At 37.1% G+C, this 26,471-nt stretch overlaps 1 protein-coding gene across 1 annotated transcript; it reads right to left on the reverse strand.

The window, feature by feature from the left end:
- Positions 1-13,237: 13,237 nt before the first annotated feature.
- LOC135702321 (uncharacterized) lies at positions 13,238-25,294 on the reverse strand. Its single transcript, XM_065223349.1, has 3 exons — positions 25,202-25,294; positions 15,731-16,459; positions 13,238-13,300 (listed from the first exon to the last, which is right to left on the reverse strand). The coding sequence occupies exons 1-3, from the start codon at positions 25,292-25,294 to the stop codon at positions 13,238-13,240; spliced, it is 885 nt and encodes a 294-aa protein (XP_065079421.1).
- Positions 25,295-26,471: the final 1,177 nt, after the last annotated feature.

Below are 26,471 nucleotides of genomic sequence, written 5' to 3' on the forward strand. Positions count from 1 at the left end.
AACCTGGCTACGCCCTTGTTTGAAGCTACGCTCAGCTGTAGATCTAGTTCGCATTAAGAGAAAATCTAGCATAATAACAGGAAAAGGCCGATGAATTATGTTTGAATAAGGTGCAAAGAAGGGGTCAATTGATTTGTTGATATTTGGGTTTGTGCAGCTCAAAATTACATGTGCAAAAAATTCCTTTCTTTTTAAAATCTCAAAACCTTGAGCAAGTCTGCATTAGAGCAGATTATGCTCATTCAAAAGCTTACATTTTAATCTAACTTTTACGACTAGTGTCAACCCTGGTCAAAGTGTTGGAGTTTGGTAAGATTAGACACCATTAAATGAAACAGATTTGTTCTATACTATTTTCCAAGGTACTTCCAAAATTCAAGCCACCAGGAGAGCTCCAACAAATGACCTCTTCAATAGTATAAGATATTAGAAAAAAAAAATATAGAATGAGAATTTCCCATTTTTGACATTTGTCCGTCGATTTCCCACTGTGCAGTGGGGAGGTACTTTAGTTGAACATGTTTGCGAACACAGCTCTGCTCATAAAGCTGCTTCTATTGGAAGACTATTTTCCCGCTTAATAGATTCGATGAAAATATTAAATTGATTTCTCAGGAGATGTCCCCACTTTGGTGCCTAAACGCACTGTGGCAGGCGGCGAGGAATGATGAAGAAAGTTGCTGGTTTTCGGTTATCAGCGAACAACCAACGTCGCTGGTGGGGTAGCTGCGGTGTGCTTTTCGTCGGTCGAGTTTGAATTTATGGAGTGGAAAATTGATTCTCTGACGCCATTATTGTTGGCAGAGTGTGGTTGTTTGGCTTCCCCGAGGAGGAAAGTGGGTTGAAGTTATGTTTTGTTGGCTGGTTATTTAGTGGTTGTGTTGAAACATTGCGATGATGTTATCTTACGGAGATGCAATGGAGAATGAAAGCAAAAAATAGCGCACAATAAGAGTGTTGATCTGTGCTGTGGAAGCAGGATTGATGTACTAAGTCGAACTTTTATTTGTTTAATTTATCATGGTTATTTTATCGATAAACTCAATTACACACCGACCAACTAACAGACAACTGATTCCCAACGAATAGCTTAACTGCTCATAATTGGACGTCAGCCTCATGTACACACATACAAATAACTAATTCAACACTTGACGGAATCCATCTTTTACATGAATGAGAAGACTTAAACAAAAATAAAAATTTTAATTTTCCCCTGATTTTTTAACTTTGATTGAAAAGAACCGTAGTACAAACACTACCGAGCTTTGTAACTTTTCAAGCTGAACATTGCATTAGGTCAAATATATCATATTAACAATATGATCCATTCATGCCTTTTCCAAATATTGCAATGGCGACCCGCAAAATATCGCTTCACTCACCATCTAGCGTTGAAAAAGGTCAGCAACAATCATTCAATTACAGTCGAGGGGTGCGAATATAGCACTTATTACAAAAGTAAGAGTCACATTATTTTCATTAATTACATTGTGTATATTACTTTAACATTTGTCTGACATGTCACTGTTGTCATCAAATAAAATAATATGATGAAATACATTCATTTGAAATATTAAACAAATTTTCATTTGGTTTACCCCTCGTGACGATAAACAAATACATTGGTAGCCTTTTTGGCCACAGAGGTGCTTTCATCGCAAAAATTTGGAACGCCAGCTAAGCGAAAGAGTGAATTATATTGTTAATGTAATATATTTGATTAGGTCCTAAGTAACATTGACAGACTCTCTTCGTCGACTTTCTGACTCTTCATCGACTTTGATTTACACGGCAATCACTTCACCGTGAGTGACAACTGGTCACTTCACTTCGTTTACATCGATCAATGTTACTTAGGACCTGATGCAATATTCCTCTTGATTTGTGTCACAAATGTTGTGCAGTTAATTATATAGCTGCACGATAATTCGATATGATTAACCATTCTTCCATACAGGGACGTAGTGAAGAGGTGGCGCCAAGAGTGACAAGCCAAAGGGACAAATTCAAAGAGTTTCTGCTCAGAATTTTTTTTCCCGAAATTCATTCCATTGTCGATCAATTCATTGGCGTTTACAGAGGGGGTATAAAAAGAGGTGACGTTCGCATTTTATAGTTTGATAATCTAGTTAATTTTGTATTTATTAATTTCTACAAATGTTTGCATCTCCAGAAATGTCAAGGTCGAGATCCCGAATGATTTTAAGATCTTAGATTTTTATTTAATTTTCATAGTTTCAGAACCATTAAAACTGTTTGAAGTTCACTAGGTACGCCATTGAACCTATTGGATAACTAGGTCAAAGTTTGACAAGTAAGAAATTGTTCTGAGAAATTCATTTAGAATCTTCGAACTTTAAAGAAATTCAGATCGAGGGGATGATCTAAAGTTATAGAATCATAGTAAAAATTAATTTCGTGGCTACTGAGCAGTTCCACATCAAATGACAAATCAATCTGATGCAACCTTCACCGATTTGCATGAAAGTATGCATAATTGTTTGCTATGATCAATCATTTACATTTCTTTATTTTTTCATTATCTTACAAAACATATCAAAATGGTTTATTCGAGATTCGTCAACAAACCACAACTCAACAATGTCATTTCCATTCGAAAAGGCCTCTGAGTAGAAAGTGTATGAAAAAATAATTCCTATTCAGGAAAAAATAAACACAGTAAAAGAATTCAAGTATTTTTTTGAAAAAAATAATCAAACTAATACATAATACATAAATAACAGAAAATGACCCGCTTCAACATATTTTGAATATATTTCATTAAAAGGCTTAAACAAAATTCTAAATTATGTGAAAAACTCAACTTGGACCCTTAAAAATCAACAAAAATCCTTGAACAACAAATTTTGGACAATTTTTTGAACTTTTTAAATGAACAATTTTTGGGAAAATTCTGCACATAACACTATTTTAAGAAAAGCGTTTTTTGTGCAAAATTTTGCTATTAAAATGTTTGGTTTAAGTTTTTGTGTATGGATTATTTATAAATATAAATTTTCTTGCTTGAAAATGTCACAGAATGTAGCATTTTTATAAGCATTTTAACGAAAATTATTGGATAAAATATTGAAGATGGTAATTTTTTGTTGTATATGTTTTAAACTCTTTTTTTTCCCAATTTTAATTTTAATTTTCTACAGTGTATATTTTTCATGAAAATGAATTGTTTTCCATACAAGTTTTTCTCCGACAGATTTGCCCTGGGAATGGCATAGCCTTGAGGATTGCTTAACTGCAACCAGGTCCCAGGGCTTGTCTGTATCTTTACATTTTGAAAGATGCACACTAGTGATGCCACTGTAGCCATGTATCGGACCAAAAGTTTGTTGGAATTTGACTACAATCCAAAATTAAATAATTGTGCGATGGAACAGTATCAGACGATAGCAGCAGCGATGAACTTTACCCAACGAAATTCGAGGGATTCCTTGATGAGGAAATAAAGGCCATGCTAGGATTTTCATCGGACTCATCGTCAGACCTATAGAGGGCGGCGTCATCAAGAGCGCCAACAACGACATCACGGTAAAATCAGGCATCATAAACAATCAGGTAGTTTCTTACTAATTTTACCTATATTTTACTTATACTCGAATTAACCACCTTAAGTTACAGCTATCTATGAATCGACACAAACCCCCCTCCCTTGTCTCTTCCCTTATGGCAGCTAATACATTAATCTTAAGATGGGGTCTTGCCGTTACGTTACCCTACCGGTGACGTTACTATGGCTCGCCCTGTTTTACATTCGTGGATTACACAGAACTTATTTAACCTGCTGGTAAAGATGCTGTGATGCCACCCCCTGTCTACTGTTATAGCATGTAAGGTGCATAAAAGTATCGGAGACCTGGCCCTTGACCCCCTTCTATACTACACAATCAGAATCACAAGCTTGTCTCAGACAGATTTTGCGATGGCATCTGACGTTCTTGAGTGATGATTTGTTGAAAGATCTCTAATAGGAGAAATCTCTCTAATGTTGGCCTATGGATCTAAGATTGGGCCCATCGCTAAAAATCTAATATTAATCAATTTTATCTAGATGAATGCTTCATTGGGACGGTACTAATGGATATTTTTGGCAGCTATTGAAAATTTTGGCGATTGCTGCATTTATGTATGGGCCCAAATTAGGGACATTTACGCCGAAATTACATCCATTTCCCAAGGGGTAAGTCACTCAGCACATTCTGCCGAAATTAGATTCGGCACAGCTTGGACACAATCTCGTAGGCATTGGGTTGTTGTAAATAAAATGAGAGCACTGCTGGACTACTTTTACTGTTACTACTGTTTGACTGTATAATCAGGAACATCCTATAATTCAAGCACAACATGTTAAAAGGGCATACAACCCTAGTAGCACACTTATCACAAACCGTTTGAGGTAGCTGCGATAGGACTAATTTTAGTCACTATCAAGTTTCGGCAACATTCTGAGACAGATGTGTGCTACTTGGGAAGCTTTTTGTAAACAAACATTCTTATGCGCTTTTCTCGCCACCCATATGACACCAACGCAAACCATCAACATCGCCGGATAGGGGAAGGCTTCCCCTTCCCGATGATGTTGTTAGTTTGCGTGAGCGACCCTCGGTTGGCGAGAAGAGGGCCTACAAAGGTTTGTTTACAAAAAGCTTGTATGCCCTTTTCACATGTGGCTCTTGAATTGAATATACCAGAGGAGCTCAGACCAGCAGTTCTTTTCTCGGTTCACTTATAAAACTAAATACGAAATGCAGGGCTAAGAGAAAGAGACAGCTTATCAGACCCCATTAGTACCCTAAATTCAAATAATGCTGCAACTCACACAAAACAAACTACTTAAGTCATATTCATCATCCTCTATATCCGGTCTCCAAAAATGTCCCCCACCGGTTCCAATTCTTTCTGGTCGCTGATAGACCGTTGCTTTTCACATCACGAAAGGCTACCAAAATTTCGCATACCCGTCACTTCCCGCGTCATCCTCAATCCGATTAAACCTTGCGATTTCAAACCAAAACATTCAAGGTTTCAGAAATACCGAATTGCCGGGATGGGTATTTTACAAACAATCGCAGCTTGCTCTATGACCGGCACCATCGGCACACTTGCGGCACTCTGAGAAAAACGTTGAACCAAGATTGGTGTGTGGAGTGACCTACCCCTTGCCATTTCTCCTATGCCATTTAAAGTTTTTTTTTTTTTCTAAGATTCAAAATGTCCTAATTTAAGCAAAAATGTGAAAGATTGATCTTAGTTATGCAAAGTTTCATGCTACTCGGAGAAGGTCAAGTCTGATATCCATTTGTTTGTTTTATATTTGGCCTGGGAATGGTCTACTGGGATAGAGATTTTTTAAGAGATTGGTGTTCTATATGCTAATGAAAATTGCGACCATTCCCATAAAGAATCGCCAACAGAATACCGATTCGTGAATCACGAACAACTAGCCAAACACTAGATGGATAGATTGTTTTAGGCGCCTACACGGTTACCGCAAAATACCCAATAATGGCTACAATTGGGACCCCCCAATAAATGAGTTAAATTTTACCCATTTATGAGTAATTACAAGTACAGAAATCAGTAGTAATTCATTTGAGAGTAACAAATACTCATCAATAACTTTTTTTTTTTACTTTACCGCATTGCTTGGTACATCCAGAAAATAATTCAAAAGTTAAAATACAAACAAACAGACGAAACTCGTTAAACTAATGTTCAATAAAATACCGTCATGGAACTCACTATCGACAAGACGCAAGCTTTTTTGCGGAAAAAAAGCTGGCTTGCCAATGTCTCAAACAATGTTGCAAGTTAATTCGATAGAATGTATAGAAACGTCAAAGTGACCCGATGCCAGCGAAACTAATAACAACAATCAATACGAAACTAACGATTTTAAATTGGCTCACCACTTTAGTAGCCTATTGGTCCCAAGCAAACGATTAACGTACCCTATTCTAGTTGAAATTCTATTACTACACTATGTTTGTTTTGATTCGCTATGAAAGTTTGACAGATAACATCAGGGGTGTGTGGATTCATGCAGAACATGCAGGGGTGAGTGAAATAGCTTGGGACTGCTTGGGACCGTTGTTCTGGTACTGAGTGAGCCAAAAATAATAATGATTTTCTTCGGGACCCAGTGGTCTTAGAGTTACCTGTATGCTAATAATATCTAAATTCAACATTAACTGCGTAAACGGCGATTGAGGAGAAAGAGTTGCATCTGTTTGTCTGTGGATAAGATATATCAGCTCCAAGGGGTAATCAACTCTGCACAGTGTGCCGAAACACAGCATGGATCACTATTCGGCACTTTAGGACACAGGTTGACACGTAGGATACCAACAATACAATATAAAACGGCATCACTGTCGAGTGTTGACGTTTTGCTAATCGTTGCTAAGGTTGAATTCTTTGTTTATTCCATTGGGCTTCACATTGGGTTCGAGGATCGTGCCTTGCCACTTTTTCAAAAATTCCAAAGAAAAATTCTATGAGTATTATCTCCACCATGAATCTCTTATCTCTTCAAAACCAACAAAACTAAGTTTATCTCATCTGATTCGTAGCGAAAATCACAGTGGCTTGCGGTTTCGTCCAGAATAGCTTCTATTAGAACCTGACGCCAACAGAGTTCTCCCACACCATGGTCAGTCGAGAGGGTCGATACGACAGTCAAGACGGCCAAAGTGGTTTCCCTGCAGCAATGGTTGGTCAAATGCCTATAAGGTCAGTAAGGTGCGGAATTCGATCGACGAACTGAATGGACAAAAATCCTCTTAAGGACGACGATATTGTGCCAGCTAAAGAGGATTTTTGTTTTGATTTACAAGTTTGTTATGTAAAACGAACGATATAGAAAAAAAAAACACATCGTAGGGGGCGTGGGTGATGGGTTTTGTATTTGGGCATGGTTTGGGTCCCGGTATTTCCAAGTGTCTAACGGGATGAAAATTTTCGTGTTTTCCCCTGAGTTTTCCTCGGGTATCCTTACCAGTCATTGGTTTCAATTGGTATAGACTTTGATGGGAAATCTACAGGACTTTATAGGGATGCCGATACCTATTAACCGTAAATATCCAATCGGATCTGGACCGATGTACGATTGCCTTAGCGAAACAGTTAAGGATTTAGAGGAAGAAATCAATGCAATCAGAAATTCAACTACATTCTATTCCGTGAGTACACCCCATCATCAACGATCCAATCTGCGCTCTTCTGTTGCACGAGTTCGTCTCAAAAGGACCCGGTGCGATGGGTGACCTACCAATCAGTCAATTATAAGGCTCATTCTCAACAGTTTTAATCGCGGCAGAGGAGGTTTCGGTGGTGTCAGTAGGTCCAGCATGACGGCACTAAGTAATTTGCTGTTCAGCAAGATCTCAAGGGCATGCAGATGAACAACAACAACCACAGGGTACTGGTGAACTGCAGATGTGAAGCTTAACTGGATCGCTCACCATTTCCGAACTATGATAGGTATGAAGTGGAGGGACATTTGATGGTTTTCACTGGTGGTACATTGGCCATTGATTTTGATTGGTGGTACATTGTGGAAGGTATCACAACTGCAAAGGATCGTGAACTTGGTAGGCTTGAACGTATGTAATTGGGTGGTGGTAGGAGACGTCAGCCCTTGTTACCGATGTCACTTAACGGTGTAGTGAAAACTTATCAACTCACGGTGAAGTGATTCTCATTTGATTTACACGGCAAACACTTCACCGTGAGTGACAAGTGGACACTTCACTTATTTTCACCGTGAAGTGACACTCGTAATAACGGCCATCATAATCAGCGATACGATAGGCTTGGGTGATTTCTTCGAGGTCACGTACTTCTGAGTCGATCAGAACTGTTTCAAGGGTGGGATTGAACTTTCACCCGTTCGAGTCCCGGGTTTGATTTTGTCTGGGAGCATTTTACTGGCAGCAGCTGAAAATTATGTCCACCGATCAGGCTACACCTTGGTATCTGCACACGTTTCTTGTGGACGGGTTGGATTGCTTCCAGTTCATCTCCCATCGCCCACTCCGCTCTCGTTTCTAATGAGAATGAAGCTTACTGTGTGTCATGAATCATGGCCATGAATCAGAGAAATTAAAAATGTAAACACAATCACAAAAGTCTAACTTCAGGGTTGCCAAACACATGGGATATTGACACCCCTTGATTGATACACTTCGGCCTAGCTATCGGCACTGCCAAATATCTCGGCACACATTAAGTTGTGCAAAGTTGAATACCCCTTGATCAGCTCTCTAAATGTTTGATCAATCATCTGAATGATTTCCCGAGCAATAATATTGATGCCTCCTTTTTTTAAGATTGTGAACCAACGGGAATTGAGAACTCTGGAAGAATCTGCACGAATCATGAGATTGACTGGATGTCTGGATAATTCATAAAAATATGGAAGATTCCATATAAGAGATGGTCCATTAATTATGTCACGCAAATTTGGCCCATTTTCAACCCCCCCTTCCCCCTTTGTCACATTTTTTATAAGAACCTTATTTTTTTTTGTATGGCTCGTCACAGTTTTCAAAACTCCCCCTCCCCCTAAATGTGTGACATAATCAATGGACGACCCCTAAATCTGGAAGGTTGGCGACGCTGTTTCAAACACACATTCTTTTAACGCCCATTACGAAACGTACACTCACAGAACGGAAGGGGAAGTGCAAACAAATCGGTGAACCAAAAGTGGTTCGTTTTTCTGCTCAACAAGCGATGTGTTGTGGTAGCGTTCCAGGCGGGCTTTCTATGTGCACTCACACTATCATAGCATGCTGCCTTTCTTAACTGCAGTTAGAAAATGCCTTCTACCGCTAGGTGCGCTAGTGTTCACAAATGACAAGTGCAGCCACTTTCTGATCCGAAGTTCCACTTCTGTGGTACACTGATAAATTAAACTATTCCCATTTTGCTTGAAATTTAGTCAATTTGACATCAAACTCAGTTTAATCATATCGAATCATTTAAAATTAATACTCTCTTTCTTAAAAATAATCATCTGATATTAAACCCAGTTTAATCATGGTTGATAAGATTGAAAATTATCTTTTTTGAATAAATTTTAATCACTTTTGTTTCTATTTTAATAATTTTGATTGAATTTTAATTTTTTTTTTTGATTATATATTAATATTTAGAAATAATAAAATTTAATGCTGGAAAGATTATTTCAAATTTAATCATGCATGACTACTGCCGAAGTAATCATGGCTTGGACTCAATAATGTGAAGCGAGAATCTGCATACTTTTTAAGCTTTTTAGATTTAATTTATCTTTGAGTGTAGGTATTCCGTTCTTCTCGTCCTTCAATGCTTTGTATCGTCCTTATCGTATTATGGAAGTCGTTTAACGTGCTGTGTCGATAAAAACATAGGGCGCACGATGCGAACTGGTAAGTTGCATGATGAAGTAGAGCCGAAGATGATATATATATACATGTGTTAATGAGATTTTTTTATATGACTTTCTCGATTCCGATCAAGCTATGTCCTCAAAAGTGTATGTGTATTGCAACAAAGCACGCAATCAATATATCATTATCCTTCTTCAACTCCGATAAAGCTATATTTTAGAGAGAGAGTTTATCGTGGTTCCGGGTTTTATATCAGCAATTCCATAGAAAAAAGTTATAGTGGGTCTCAGAATTTCATGAAAATTGGTATAGTTCTTCCTTATCAAAAAAATATTAGACTCATATTTTTTTATTGCGCCATTAGGGTGACCATTTCCGTGTTAGGGTGGTCTAAAAAATCATTTTTTTTTCAAAAATGTCTTTTTTCAAAAATTTATAACTTCTGAACCTCTTGACCGATTTTTACAATTGACCCTTCAAATGAAAGATGTTTTAATGTTGTTTTATGAAAAATTATGAAACACTCAGAGATATTTGATTTTGTAGGAAAAAAATATGTTACAAATGCTTTTTCTTGATTTTCACTGCGAGGGTCTTCAACAAGTATTTTAGTATTTTTAATTGAAAGATCATTTAATTTTACATAACATATCAAAGAATTTGCGATGTCGGAGAAGCAGTTTTGGAGATTCAATTTTTTTTAAATAAAAAATTATTGTTCCGCAATATATGCACCACACGTGCATGGAAACGATGAAGACGCAAGGTAGTTCACAATGCGTCTCCATCGAGTCACAGCAGCTGTGACTAATGAAATCTATGAGTAACTTACAAGCTGGGTGCAACATTCAGTTCAGCCTGGAGGCTGTCCATAAACCACGTAGACCAATTTTTAAACATTGCAGATCCTACCTTTCCCTTCGTATACTCAAATTTTAAAGCGTTTCGTTTCAATACTCCTCCCATAGGGCCTTTTCCATGACAAGTTGCGAAAAAATGCCACACGGCAGCAATGCCAAAATTTTTTTGCATGTTGCATCAGTACCTAAGAGTCCAAGCTGTACCTCATAGGTATATCACTCGTTCGTAGGCAATGACTTTTACATAAGCTCCAGCCCAATAGGCTTCGCGGTGTTAGTGACATTTGGAAATGTTTGGTGGTGTTTGTATTTATTCGCAATATTCATCTATTTACCTGAAACAGCTGTTTGAAGTGACGTCATTGCTTACGAACAGGTGATATACCTATGAGTTACAGCTTAGACTCGTAGGTATATCACTCACTCGTAGGTACGATATAATGCTTCACATAAAACAACGAATGTTATGAAACAAATGATCAGTTAGAAATCGTTCGAGGTTCAGAAGTTATAAATTTTTGAAAAAAGACATTTTTGAAAAAAAAAATGATTTTTTGGACCACCCTAACACGGAAATGGTCACCCTAATGGCGCAATAGAAAAATACGAGTCTAATATTTTTTGATAAGGAAGAACTATACCAATTTTCATGAAATTCTGAGACCCACTATAACTTTTTTCTATGGAATTGCTGATATATTTTCAGGGTAGATAGGGCTCCTAAAGTTATGAAAAAATCCGCATGAAACATAGGGTCGGAAATGACTGCTAAGTGAGTTAATCAACATGTTATGTTTTCTTTTATTGCCAACTTTGGTTAGCTATATTTTTTTTAACCTTAATGTGGTTTTCTGATTTCATCATACCAAATGAAAGATTAAAGTCTTAGCTATCAATTCTCTTTTGAAAAGAACTCGTTTAAAGTTAATTATCATACATTAAAATTGAAAAGTATGTTGAAAGTACCAAAAATAACTGGTGAAATTTCATACATTTTAGTGTTTTTAAGTTGAAAATTTTCATTACTGTTAATTTAGTTGTTGTACAAAACATTCTCCATGCAGTTCCCTAGATTTGTGCCTTACGTAGTAACTGGGTAGGCTTTATGGTGACTGCTGACGATAAATAGAGAAAAATTGGCTATAGGCGATTTGTCGATCATAAATGTCGCCTTCCCTCGCAAGTGAATCCGCCTTCTCATTGCCCAAAGTTGAGCAATGCGAAGGGACCCACGGGAAGGTGATGATGAAAGAAAGAGAGAGAAGTAGGTAGTTATAATTGGCGTTGACGGCACCGTCGAAAAATTGTCTCTTCTAGAAAAGATTGACCGTTTCTTATGGGATTTTTCGGTGGAGTGAAAGGATAGTACGAATTCCGTCATGTTTCACGCACAGTCTGACGTTTTCTTACGGATTTAACCATAGGAGTAAAGAGCTACAGACAGGCCCGTAGCCAGGATTTGGTTTCGGGGGGGGGGGGGGGCTAATTTTATGACATAAAAACTCCGAAGCTTAATAAAATGTGCGCATTACTGAACGTCGAATGATACAGATTCACGATACATATTAGACCTGTTCATTTTAAACGAAATGTTCGGAATGTAACGGGTCAACCGTGATTACTGTTCGTCATGTTAATTTTAACTTTTGTGCAAATTTTCAGCAAAATCGATGATGATTTAGAGGTGCTTCAAGTTAATTTTATGTTTTTAAGGTAATTTACGGCTTACAATATTTGTATCTCGAGACTGAAATAACGAAAACTGCTGTAACAACTTTCATAGCAAAATTTAATTTGTCATGTATCAACTTTGTAACCAAAGGTTGACTATTCGAAGTGATTTTATTGAAGTTTGACTTAGTTTCATGCTCGAAGATATCTTAAAATGTGAAGAATTTTAAAGTATTTGTTCTACGAATTTTCCACCCATATGATATAAAAATGTGTAGTGTACGGCATAATGTTCCTCATATTGTTCTAGAAGTTTCGTTCCAACATAGTTTTCGTGTATATTTCATAGATTGAGAGATAAAAATCAGAAAAGAGGCCGTTTAGCTAAAATTCACAAGACAACAGAACCAATAAAAGTCAATTAGATTGACAGAACATAGTTGCATTGCTTTTCAATGACGACCGATGACTGTTTCATTGATATATGATTTTTTCATAAATATGAATCCTCAGTAGACGTGTTTTTTATCAAAGGCAAGTGTCACTCGAGCCATTCAAAATGTTCGTTATTTTATAAATTGCTGTTATGGTTCGAGTGACACTTGCCTTTGATAAAAAACACGTCTACTGAGGATTCATATTTATGAAAAAATCATATATCAATGAAACCACGCTGGTAAAATCACCGAAATAACAGGTAAGTTTGTCAAGTTGGGATGACTCTCCAACATTTGTAAAACCAGGCAACAATAATTGGAACACCGGAAGGATGTCACAATTTTGTGTGAAACGTTCCATCATGTTTTGGATCAATCCATCGAGACATGGAATGAAAATCGCTCTTCGATAGTATTCCTCTGGTGTTTCTGCTGGTTGGTTTGCGCATATTGTTAGTTTGCATGCACGTGGAATCGTAATTGCGCTATCGAAAATAGACGTATGCAGCTTTGATGCTGCATTGAAAATTTCAGCAAATTTTGATTCAGCGTCAGCTCGTCTCTCCTTGAAAACCTGTACTTACTACTCGCATGATTAAGAGCCGATATGAGGTCCACAGATTTAGATTGTAATACTATTGAAAGTGGTAGTGTAATACTTAGCAAGGATTCACAAACAATTAATGAAATCAAAAATCCTGATTTGTCCATAGCTGCCAAATAAATGGAAGAAGTTGCTGAAATTTTCCAGCTTTTCTCTGCAATAATCTCTAGGCTTTCACAAATTCATTCAAAATGCTCAAGGAAATTTATCACGCTTTCATGCCGTTCGATGAATCGTGTTTCACAAAGCCGAATTAATCGTCGCTTTTTTGTGTCAGGCATACGTGTCGATATTGTTTCCTGTAAGACTTGCCTTGAAATAGTGCCTAAGCAGTTCCTGATTTGTGGGATATTCAACGAATTTGAAAGAGCAAGATTAAGCCTATGACTGGCGCAATGCACATATCTAGCCATAGGATACTGGTTTCTGATTCGCGTTTGTACTCCACTCAAATGACCGGACATATTTGCAGCTCCATCATATCCCTGCCCTACGCACTTGGTCATATCTAGTCCCAAATTGGAACAGCGATGCAAAATAGTCGATGCTAAATTTTCCGACGATTGATCCCCAATGCTCACAAATCCCAAAAAGTCCTCCCGAATGACAGGTGATGACTTAGCCGCATGCACGTATCTCACACATAGTGATAGCTGTTCTAATCCAGAAACATCCATGGTTTCATCTGCCAAAATAGTGAAGCATTTAGCAGAATTAACCTACTTTGACTATATGTTTTAGTATTACTTCTACGTGAAGTCAACGATTTACATAGTTGAAGATGCTAATTTCAAATAACAGACTGTAGTGGTAATTTTTATACGATAGATGGAGTAGATGAAAGCATAGAGTTGATAGTTCCGTTAGAGTACGGCAGTGTGAAGATTGCATATAGATATTAGAATAGCGAGCTAGAACAACTTTTAAGGAAGGTACAAATCGGTTTTTTCATCTCTCTCACCCCTCACCATCCCTCTCCAAAGGGGGAGTTTGGTAAAGAGAGATGAAAAAACCGATTTGTACCTTCCTTAAAAGTTGTTCTAGCTCGCTATTCTAATACAGCAATTCCATAGAAAAAAGTTATAGTGGGTCTCAGAATTTCATGAAAATTGGTATAGTTCTTCCTTATCAAAAAATATTAGACTCGTATTTTTTTATTGCGCCATTAGGGTGACCATTTCCGTGTTAGGGTGGTCCAAAAAATCATTTTTTTTCAAAAATGTCTTTTTTCAAAAATGTCTTTTTTCAAAAATTTATAACTTCTGAACCTCTTGACCGATTTTTACGATTGACCCTTCAAATATAAGATGTTTTAATGTAGTTTTAAGAAAAATTATGAAACACTCAGAGATATTTGATTTTGTAGGAAAAAAATATGTTGCAAATGCTTTTTCTTGATTTTCACTGCGAGGGTCTTCAACAACTTCTTATTTTAGTATTTTTAATTGAAAGATCATTTAATTTTACATAACATATCAAAAAATTAGCGATGTTGGAGAAGCAGTTTTGGAGATACAAAATAAAAAATTATTGTTCCGCAATATATGCACCACACGTGCATGGAAACGATGAAGACGCAAGGTAGTTCACAATGCGTCTAAATCGAGTCACAGCAGCTGTGACTAATGAAATCTATGAGTAACTTACAAGCTGGGTGCAACATTCAGTTCAGCCTGGAGGCTGTCCATAAACCACGTAGACCAAGTTTTAAACATTGCAGATCCTACCTCCCCCCTCGTATACTTTACTAAAATTTTAAAATATTTTTACCGAGCGTATACTGTGGCTGGACTCCCCTCCCCCATTGAAGTCTTCGTGGCTTTAAAACAGGCCCCAGTTTGACATTATTAATTTTGGTATCAAAATTCTGGGAGAAGTACTTAAATGCTACAAATAATGACGAGGTCGAAGTAAATAAGTAAAACATGAAGCATTTATTTTCTTTAATTACAATTTCACACATTTTTCTTCCGTTGAAAATGAATACCGTTTGACAATAATATACTTTTCGTTTTGAGGCTTAAAACTATGGAATGACTGTGTCCCCGAAATTTGGTTCACATGTATATAACGGTTTTTCAATTTTCTTTCCATTTTATTGTAATCGGATTCCGAAAAAAACTGATAGTGTATTTTTGAATCTGGCTTAGAAATAGCCCATGAGTAAAGTTCTTGGGCCGTTGTTATATGGTGGCCTTACAAACTCGCTTTCGCAGCGTTTCGTTTTAATACTCCTCCCAAAGCATCACAAGGGCCCTTTCCATGACAAGTTGCGAAAAAATTCCACTCGGCAGCAATGCCAAAATCTTTTTGCATGTTGCATAAATTAAAAGCGGTCATCTTATTTTTATATTGGCTTCCTGATCCATCTGAGAAAAAGTAAATCTGTTGTAAGCTTGGCAATTTACATTTTATGAACGCTAGACAATGCGTAAGAAATAAACGAACTGCGACATGATTATGTTTAGTGAAATCAGCAATTGCAATAAAACTAGTAAACTTCAAATCGTTAGATTCTTCGTCTTTAAAATAAATAGCACAAGGGTGAATAGTACATTGAGCGTTCGCCCAATGAAAGCCTTGAACTGCATCCTGCACAACGAAAGAATAATTCTCCGAAAAATCACAGATTATGATGCATTCTGTAGCTTTCAAATTGCTTTTGACGTGTTGACGTGTCTGTTGCTCAGCTATAAAGTTATGCGGCAATAAATTGAATAATTTTTCTAAAAAAGTATCAATAAATTCCTGTGTGTCCATTTCAACTAAGTCCATAATGCATCTCTCTACTTGACGCCATTGTTTGAATTGTATTGATGCAACATGTCCGTTACTAAGAATAGTCATTAGTTCTGTGGCCAAAATTTGCGTTCCTGAACAATTTTTGCAACACTGCAGCCAGCATTGTTCACTTGGATTTTGACAAATTATTTTTTTAAACAAATCGTGATAGGAATCAACACCATCTGGGAGTGATTGTCTGCTTTGTAGTGTTTTAAAAATAAGTTTAACGTTCTGATGATATATACAAACGCATACGGTATGCGTGCCACTTGTCCCTGCCAAAACGCAGTGTTTCGGACGGTTACTGGCGAACATGGAAAATCCTATTTTAATATCAGGATATGTATTTTTAAAGATGGAGTACGCCTCCTGCAAGTTACACAAAACTAATCTTCTTTGTACGTAGATTTCGCCTTCATCATTTTTAGATATTAAATAATCTCTTTTCCCCGGACAAACACGACTTATATCGTCACTATTGTAAAAATCACGAACAAGCATTATCGTTGGTTCTCCTAATGAAGCTCTGCTTAACCTCTTTACAGGCACCGACATTATTCCTTTCTCTTGCTGCAGTGCTTTTGCTTGGTTGGCCATATGTTGGGAAACATTGAACTCTTTCATAATTCTATATGTAGACCAACTTTTGGGAAGTGTGGTTAAAATCCTGTATCGGTCATTGCTGTCTCTTGTTTCTTTATATTTATCCTTAAGTTGTATAAGGAATTCATTTTCGTCCGACAAAGGTGCGTTGTAGGTGGTAATGATCGATTCAGAACTGGTTGTTTCCACTGATTCTGAAAATAAATATAAAAAATGATTGATTATTAGAAAAAAAAAAAATACAAATGATTATTTTTTCATTATTTACCTTGGCAGGGAAAAGGAACCACCCTAATATATAAATAGTCACCCTAATGGCAAAATAAAAAATACGGGTCTAATATATTGCGATAAGGAACAAAACTGCCAATTTAAACACAATTCTGAGAATTACTATATCGTTTCGCTGTATACAGACAAAAAAAGTGGAAACTATTTTAAAACAGATAGCAGTAAATTTTTATTTAACTTATTTAACCCCAAATAACCTTAAAATTTCGAAAAAAAAAATCTTATTATTGCAGGCAACCTTTGGGGTCATTCAAACAATCGCATCGTTCAACATTTTTATGAATTAAAATAAATTTAGCGAGGGTTCACTTTTACCCCTTACTTCCCTATAAAGTGTACCCCGTATTCCCCTAATATCTCATGAACTGTTGTTTAAAGGCATAGTATTCTAAAACCATGCATAAAGTGCTTATGTTTTACGAAAAATAGAGCTGTGAAAAAACATTTCCTCCAAAAAGTAGGGGAAAATGGGGTAAAATGGTCCAAAACACATACCTACAAGGCTCTCCAGTCTATTGGACCACGTGCAATCGATTCCCCGGATGATTTCCCTTCGGAAAAGTTGTTTTTCATGACCGGAATTCAGCGGGCTGTTGAGATATTGAATTTTGGGTAATTTTGGACCCATTTTTGCCCATAGTGCATTGTTGGCCTATCGGGCAAAAAATATCTAGTATATCTATGATTTCGGCGTTAATGAGTCAGTTACACGTTTTAAACGAGGGGGAGGGGGCTATAGGGCTGAAGCCCTCTATAGAAATTATTTTAATATAATGTGGAAAAAAACCTTATCCAGATAATGGATATCTGTAACAAATATCCATTATCTTGGGCCAGATTTTTTTTTCACATGATGATAATAATTTCGGGGGGGGGGGGGGGGCTACATGCCTGGCTACAGAGTCGCCGTCAACGCCAATAAGTCGATGTTCCTTTTATTTCATAGCACTTGCAGCTCAGCTGCGGTGCTGTTTCGATGGAGTGCAGGTCCGCTACTTCTGTATACACACTTAGATTTTTTTACAGGAGTCAGTTTTTCTTTACTGGATTTTTGGATTACTGAAAAACTCGGTTGAAATTCAAGTTACTGTTATTCGTAAAGATAGGATAAAATCGACAAATTTTATTTTTCATCATTACATGGGGTTAACAGAAGTAAGTCTGGAAACTTTCGTAACACATTTTCTCAACTTTAAATTTTTCACAGATTTTTTTAAATTCTACCGAAGAGTTCCGCAATTCAAAAACTCAGTAAAAATTACTGACTGGAAGTGAAGGATACATTTATTCATACAAACAGGCCGCCATTACCGAGCATGGAAAGCTGGATAGGAGCGTATGAATATTTACACTGATTGTTCTCAAAACAAAGAAGCGCTCTTAGCAAATCCATTTTTTTTCTGCGTTAATTCGTAGAACGAACAAAAACCTAGAAAACCGATGGCATATGAAAGCGTTAGGACGGAATTGAAACTAGTAGGACGAATTTGGAACCAAGTATCAGTGTTAGATTTCTAACAATATCTCAACAACTTGTGACCATTTATCAAACCCAACTCGTTTAGAAATGTAAATAAATTTTGAAGTCATCTATTTTAGAATCACTCTATTTTTTGGTTCAAATCAGTTCGAAAAAAAGAGATTAAGTATGGGTTGTGCAAATAGGAAGGAAATAAGATCAAAAACCCTGTACTGATAACAAAATATCATGCAAGCGTTCAATCTTTCTAACCATTTTTCAAAGTAACAGTTACTTCGCCTCAAGCTGTACATATTCACTGATTGCATAACGGCAACCATATCGAAACTCTCGTAACTGATTTCAACAAGACACTCGATCGTATTAACATACCTAAGCTACTTTTCGAATCGCAATAAATATGGAAATTGGTAGTTCTACTCAAATGGCTCGAATCATATCTAACTGATCGGCAACAAATAGCTACATTGGACGGAAAGGCATCTAATGCTATTCAAATCACTTCAGGAGACCCCTTAGGCTCTCGTTTAATTTAATGCATAAACGTCATTTCCTTCATTCTCAAAAACACTAAACTTCTAATTTATACGAACGATATGCTGCTCTTTTAGAAAATATGGAACAAAGAAGGACATTCAAGAATGGAAAACGCATACCTACTCTGTAATTGGGATAATACTCCTTGGGAATATTCAATGCCTTTGCGTACTGTGTGCTATGAAAAAATCGTCATTCGCCTCAATGACTTTTGCTTACTCCACAAACCATAAATCAAATCAAACTATATCAAACGAAGTACCGGATCCAATCTGAAATCATAATCTTTGAACGAGCACTGCTAGTCCTTTTCAACATCGTCAAAAGCCTACCGTAGGCACACATACGACCGAAAAAAAAAATACATGAGCAACAATCATATCCAAGCCTAGAAGGAAAAAATCCTTCCTAGCTGCAGAGTACTTGACGAGATTTTGCTTCTTGCTTCCTGCTTTCTTCTGAATAGAAACGACTCCCTGGTGGGAGATGTTTTTGAATTTCAAATAGCTCTACACAATTCGCAGCAAATTGACTTCGGAAAACTAATGCTCCTCAAAACGAATGCATAAATTTCATAAAAAGAGAGAAGAGAGACATACACTCACACACGTCGAAAGGGTATATGCTGGCAGAATGTGAACTTGTGCAGAACGGCTTTCTTATGAAGTTTTGTATGTGTGTCTGAATTCTGGCATCCACGTCCACTTAGGGTCTGTTAACAAATTACGTAGTGCAAAAATTTACAGTTTTATAATCCCCCCTCTAATCAAACATAACACATTTACCAATACCCCCTCTCCCCCAAGCGTAACACGTAACAATGCAAATGTTCTCAAGCAAGAGACGACGCGGATCGCATTTATAATTACCGTAAAACGGGGTAACTTTGATAATGCGTGTGACTTTGATAGTATAATATGATGATTAAATTTACTCTCTGTAAAACCCACGTATGGGGCCTCATAGCCTAGTCAGTAAAGGCACGGTATTACCAAGCCGGAGGCGGCGGGTTCGATTCCCGGTCCGGTCGAGGGAATCTTTCGGGTTGGAAATTTTCTCGACTTCCCTGAGCATAGAGTATCATTGTGCTTGCCACACAATATACAAATTCATGCATTGGTATTGGCATCGAAAGCTCTCAATTGATAACTGTGGAAGTGCATTTAGAACACTAAGTTGAGAGCACGCAATAAGCTAACATGCGCTAAGCAATAAGCTTGAAATGCGAATAAGAAGAAGAAGAAGAAGAAGTAAAACCCACGAGTGTTAAAGTGACAATAATTGAAAAAAAAATTACTCTCTGTTCATTTTTGAAATTGAAAACACTGGTTCCATATTGTAGCTAAGGGTGTTGCCCTTGTTATCGTGTAGAGTTTTTTTATGTAGTATGTGCTAGATAATTTCCAAAATAAAGTGTTTGTTTCAATTCTAATAAAATATCCAAAGTTGAAATCAGTTAAATGTACTGAGGTTAACTAAAATCGAGCTTATTTTTATTTTGTAATACTTGTTTATTTTACATTCATTACATTTTATATATTGCATGACTAGTAAATTATTTTTATTTCACATATTTAAATATCATCGTATCATTATAACTATAATTTTCATTTACAGAAAATAGTTGTCCTGCAGATCCTGAAGGAGCAGAAGGTGTATCAATTAGCAAATCATTGTTATACAAATTTTATTTTATTATAATATAACATGATCTATGGTTTGCAGAATTTGGATTACCCAGAGAATAAATTGAATATCATCATACATTAGGCCAATGTTAATTGTTTTACCTTGGCAGAGTTTTTCTATTTCAAGAATTATTCATTGATACTTGTTTTTATAACTCCTGTATGCTCAAATAACCTCGATTATTTAGCAAATTGATTTTTTACTTAAATTGTGGATTCATTAAATAGGCAAAGTTGAGTTCAATCATACCATGCAATTAAATTATTCATATATAGCTTGAGATTAAATGAATTGCCTTACTGCAAGCGAGGTTGTTTGTATTTTGTTATATTTTATTATATTAATTATATATCGACGAGAAGGATCAGGAATGTTGACGTCTGTGTTTAAAGGGTCGAAGAAAGTCTACGAAAAGGCCAGTTGCTGTTGGTGCAGCTCCAGATCATTCCTTTTTATTTATTTATACAGTAACCCCTCCCTATCGTTAGGATGTCAATTCAGCTTATCGTTTACCAAAACGAACCCTGCTGCAAATCCTACCCACTTATCCAACATCCCAGTGATTCCTCGTGGAAGTGCAGAGGATTTCTCGACTTTCATCAAAGCGAGTGTCACTTCAACACATTCCTATCCATTCCTTTCTTGACCTGCGGTCGGCGCTGGTATTGCCTAGTTAGAGATCACCAGTGTTTACACATTGAGGATGATTGCTAGTCCCAAGCATCGTCTATTGGTTATCTGTGTAAGTACAGCTGATCTGGCAATAACTCATATATTATATATATATTATATTAGTCATATTAACAAATAAAACGATTGACGAATCTTGAATGTGGATGGGCCTGAGATTAGACTCATGATGTACTGCTCAGTAAGCAAAAACGGTTGCTCTAAGGCCACCGAGCCCCTCATATCACATAATACCGTTGCTTAAAATTTGTGTATCCATTCAAACCCGGAACCAACGACAACAACGAGTTTCGCAAAATACACGATATACAAGCGATTTTACCATAAATCTCTTTGATATGTAAGGACCTGGGACCGCTTTTTTCTGCTCAGTAAGCAGGCCACTGTAACCGACGATCTTTCAAATCCGAAAACTAAAAACTACGAAAAAGTACTTAGGCCTTCATTAAGTTCCACTTTCACGCGACGTTCAATGACAGGATCCTATCCAGGATTACATCTGAAAAATCCAAATCTGGCCAACGCCCACCTAAACCTGTTCTAATCCACCTGAAATGACTATCGATTGGAAGACTTTGACTACCCAGCCATGCAATAGTCTCATTCCGTGCCTTATGGCAACTTGATGATTCTATTGCGCTCATCTTTTGGCACCACCCAGGGGAGACTTGGTCCTGTACCCAATGCTTAACTTATCTCCATTCCACTCAGCTACTCGCAATTTCTTGTGATATAGTGGGCGGAATATTATTATATGAGACAATTCAATGCAGACGTCTTTCCAAATTTGGAAGATCGACAGGTAATCGGTGAGTTACCACGATAGTTGCTATTCAACAACTCGACAACGTCCCATCGTCAACGCCTGCTATGAGAATTTCCCATTGCAGACGTCAACGAAATGACGTCATCGAGCTATCGATCAACTACCCTGGTTATCGCCTGGTACCTTATAGCACGATGCTAGGAGGCGAACCGGAAGAATCGATGAGCTACCTCCCCCCCCCCCCCCTCCAAATTTAGGTCAATTATACGGTTAAAAACCGAGAGATCCTCCTCACCTCCACGATTTTTTTAAAAATAGTTTTTCAACAGGATTCACTTAAGGGAGAATTGATTCTTATCGCTAAACCACTCAATTGTGACACATCGTAAAAGGTCTCGATTTTGGCTACATAGATGAAGTACCGTCAACTTTCCACAACTCAATGTCCACTAATTCGATATCGAGTTGTATAACCATGATAAAAATGAGTGTCATGGCTACTTCGGTAGCGAATTTGTATGGGATTGTTATTTTATAACACGATAATTCTACAACTCGAGTTGGAGAGAGTGCACTTTAGTTACGTTTCCAAAAATGAAATCTGGCTATTCTGAGATTATATTACATTGGGAATGTTTGGAATCACTTTAGAAAAAATCAGAATCACTTCAAAAAGTACTGCATAACTTGAAAAAAGCTTAGGATCACTGTTCGAGCGAGATAAGTGGAGAAATATCGATGCATGTGCATTTTTCTCTCTACTTCTCTCACCGAGCCGAAGTGCCAGTATACTCACACTACCACTGTCTGATTTCCCTCGATCACTGGTCAGCTATGCAGTACATAGAGCAGTATATCAACAGAATTAAATAAGCCGTCGCGCTTTACACATCGTCGGAGCGCATTTGATTATCCGCAATAAATTTTCGTTGTAGTGTTCGCGTTAGGAATACAGTGTTTTAGTTTTCGCCTAAATAAACTGTGTTTATGTTGTAAGCGTGATTATTCTATGTTGTGTCCGAAAAGTCGGTTTTACGCGCGAACAATCACTTTGGAAAGTACTGAACCATTTCAGAAAAAAAAATGCACGTACAGAATAACTTCGAACAGCATTGTACTTTAAAAAAGTTTTAAATCACTACGGAAAAAAATTGGAAACACTGGATCCGTGTATTCAGCTCATAACATATTTAATAACTTCAGAAAAGCTTGAGTTCAGTAGGGAAAATGTTGAATCAATCAAAGACACTTCCGAAAGTGTTAAATGTTCGGGACTGATTTAACACTTTCGGCAGTCATGTCACGAGTTCTTGGGAACATCCAACACAAGAACCTGATATAAACGTAAAAACCTGGCACTGAAACAGTAAATGTATTGCCTATATAACGCAGCATCAATTGTAACAGCACAAACATCTCTGGTCGTTATTTCAAAGATTTGCGTAGCGACGATTGCGTTATTGACACACACACACACACACACACACATGCTCGAGGAGTTTGGCATTCCACTTTTGCTAAAAGTAGCAAAGGTTGGGTTCATGAGGTTTCCTAGATAAAAGTTTCCTTTACGAAAGTAAGGTTTGCATTATTCTACATATATTTTTATGATTGCTGTTCTTTTATGCTGGCTATTGATGTAACTATCTTAACAGCAGTCATAATTTATAACTACTCAAGATATCACAAATCCACCACCTCCAGCATAAATTGAACAGCAACGTAGAAACCAAGTTGTAACTGATTTGTAAATCGCCAGAGGTATTCTGAGTAAAACGCATAAAGCAAATCCATATTTATGATCTCTATTTTTTTTATTTTTGGTTTTCAACTATCATCATTATCCTAGTACATACTTGTGACTTAAGAAGCGGGCCTCGGAGAAACAAAAGTCCGTTGCGCCATTGCTTCCGGTTAGCGCAGTAAGGGCTTCATACTGCTGCGGAGGTTTTGGTTTGATAACATACTGATAGTTTTGGGAACTTTGTTTTACCCACGAATTGTTCAAGGTTTTTTTTTCAGAAATCTGCCACTGGTCCTTATACCAGTTTATTTCTACGTTCGGTGTCGGTGATATAGCGATCGGCATCAGAAACGACGGAGTGAAGTTGATACTGTGGCGCTCCGCCGGTCTAGTCAAGCTGGTTTCCACATCCATCTTCGGTTTGCACTTTCGGGCCGTTTTCTGTAGAGTTGAGCAAAGCTGGGGCAACTTTTTCCGAATGTATTTAACAAGAAGGAAATAAAAAGGCATCACACGCTAAAAACCAGTTACCCAAATCCTATATTGTTGAAATAAACATGATTTTGAATTTATTTCAAACATAAATATTTTAGTTTTAAACATGCTTTAAATTTACTTTGAATAATTCATATGTTTAGAGTATAAACATTTATATTTTTGTTTTAAATGAACAAAATTCGTATCCGTGTAAAAGGCAGTTTGTAAATGAGTCTCATACTGACTGGGATGATTGACTACCTTATTATGCATTTTACTACACCATGACTCTATGCACAGATATACCATATACCCCTTACGAATTAGTATTTGGCAAAATGGCTACATTACCCAATAACCTGAAATCCCAACACATATTGAACCAATTTATAATCATGACCAATACTATTCAGAACAACGATTCAAACCACAGACTACTACAATTAAAACAAACGTAAAGTTAACAGGATTAAAAATAAGAGACACGAAAAACAACAAGTCACAGCTAATCCAATGAAAATAAGAATTAATGATCTGGCAATGATAGAAAATGAAAACAGAAACAAATTAGAGAGTTTATATAAAGGACCATACCAAGTAACTAATATAACTCTACTAAATATTACTGTACTCGATGAAAACACAGACCACAAGAAATAGGATTATTAAAGTATAAGCTACAGTACCTTAATCGAGACATACAAAGATATAGGTACATTTTTTTAATATTTGTGAGACCTAAAGTCAGACAAAGCATCAATCCTTAAGACTAGTTACACCACTTTCATTTTAAGGGGGAGGTATGCCCCATAACTTTTCAACATAAATCAGCCAAGGATGAAATCAAACGCATCCTAAATATCCCCCTTTCTTTAACCATGGGCATTGTCATTCAAAGTGCCTACCCTATCATATTTCATACATGCAATTGCTTTCCTGCTTACCTATCATACGGTCATAAAGTATAACAATACTTTACTGATCTTCACCATTTTTGTTGACGCTGATGCGCGACACATTGTTTGGCTCTTTACGTTGACTACTGGCTTACTGTCTCGACTTTGAGTCATATGTCATATGGTGGGCAAACCACCATCCAAACAAATTGTATCACTTTTCTACACTCCTCCCATCCCCCTCTTGCGTTACGTAATTTGTGAACAGACCCACAGGTACCTCTTCGTACGTGGCAATCGTCATCGTCCTCTTGGTCATCGAGCCGGATCCAGGTTGTTGTTTGGTTTCCTGTTTGGCATGTTTTCGGTTCATGTCTGGCTACCCTTATAAAGTACACCAGACGGAAAACGGGAGGCAGAGCGTAAAATAACGAAAACATGGTCCTGAAAAGTTTCACGTATGAGAACGTGCTTCTTTTCGGTTCTTGTGTGCGAAAAGTACAATCCTAACAGTGAAAGGAAAGCGGATAGATGGCTTTTCTTTCGATTCCATTTTCCGCCTATTACTGTAAAAAACCGAAAAATGGATTGTTGGGAAAGTTTGATTGTAATTCTTTTGTACTGATAACTTTTGTGTTGCGAAGTTCGGTTGGAATTTTCTGCGCAGAGAATGAAGTCGTTTGTGCTGAATGATTTTCACACTCTGTGCATTGAAGTGTATTTGATCGTTTAGGACTTTCTACAGGCTATGGAAATTTTAAAACATCCATATTCATAATTCAATTTTGTTATCACAAGTACACTGATTGCCACAGCACTAAGGCATCTTTTTTCATGGCTATTTCGTCAAGACGTGAATCTTGCGTTCGTTCTAAGCTTAATGTTATTTGGGAACTCGATTACTTTTTTAGAAGGGACGTATCTGCTTTTGTAAGCAATGCATTTGATCGTCGGTTTGGCGTAACTGGTCGACCACGCTTAATAACACCATGATCAGGTAGTGGAAAAATTTTCCTATCTGATGTTATTGTTAGCATGTTTGGTCGAGCTACCAGTTACGCCAAATCAGACGATCAAATGCATTGCATTGCATCAGATTTTCCTAAAAATAGAGCAGGAAATGTACGACATTCATCTCATTGCTTCGTTTGTAGAATGCCGAAAAAGTATGTGCTTGATATACCAAGTTGAGGGACTAGTTTGCATCCCGTAACTCTATCTACACAAATAAAACCATGAGAATTTATTGGAAAATAAAGCCTTGTGCTATTCGGCTGGTCGTGATTTGTACCTATCCAACGTAATGGATTATATCGTGTTCTATTTGATCGTCTCTCTTGAATCCCGAGAACGGAAAGTCCGTTTGCAGCTAAAATGCCAGCGATGAATGGTAAACGCAAGGTCTGTTAAAGATATGGTGCTTATCACACCAAGGTCGATATACCATAGATGTAATATGCTACAAGTACGGTACAAGCAAACCAACAATGTATTACTTTGAATGTTACTTGCATTTCCTATCATCCTCCGCAAGAGGATAGGTGGATAGT

This window comes from Ochlerotatus camptorhynchus, unplaced genomic scaffold (genome assembly GCF_037179485.1).
Source record: "Ochlerotatus camptorhynchus isolate MF236.1 unplaced genomic scaffold, CSIRO-AGI_Acam_v1.1 ptg000191l, whole genome shotgun sequence".
Taxonomy (NCBI): domain Eukaryota; kingdom Metazoa; phylum Arthropoda; class Insecta; order Diptera; family Culicidae; genus Ochlerotatus; species Ochlerotatus camptorhynchus.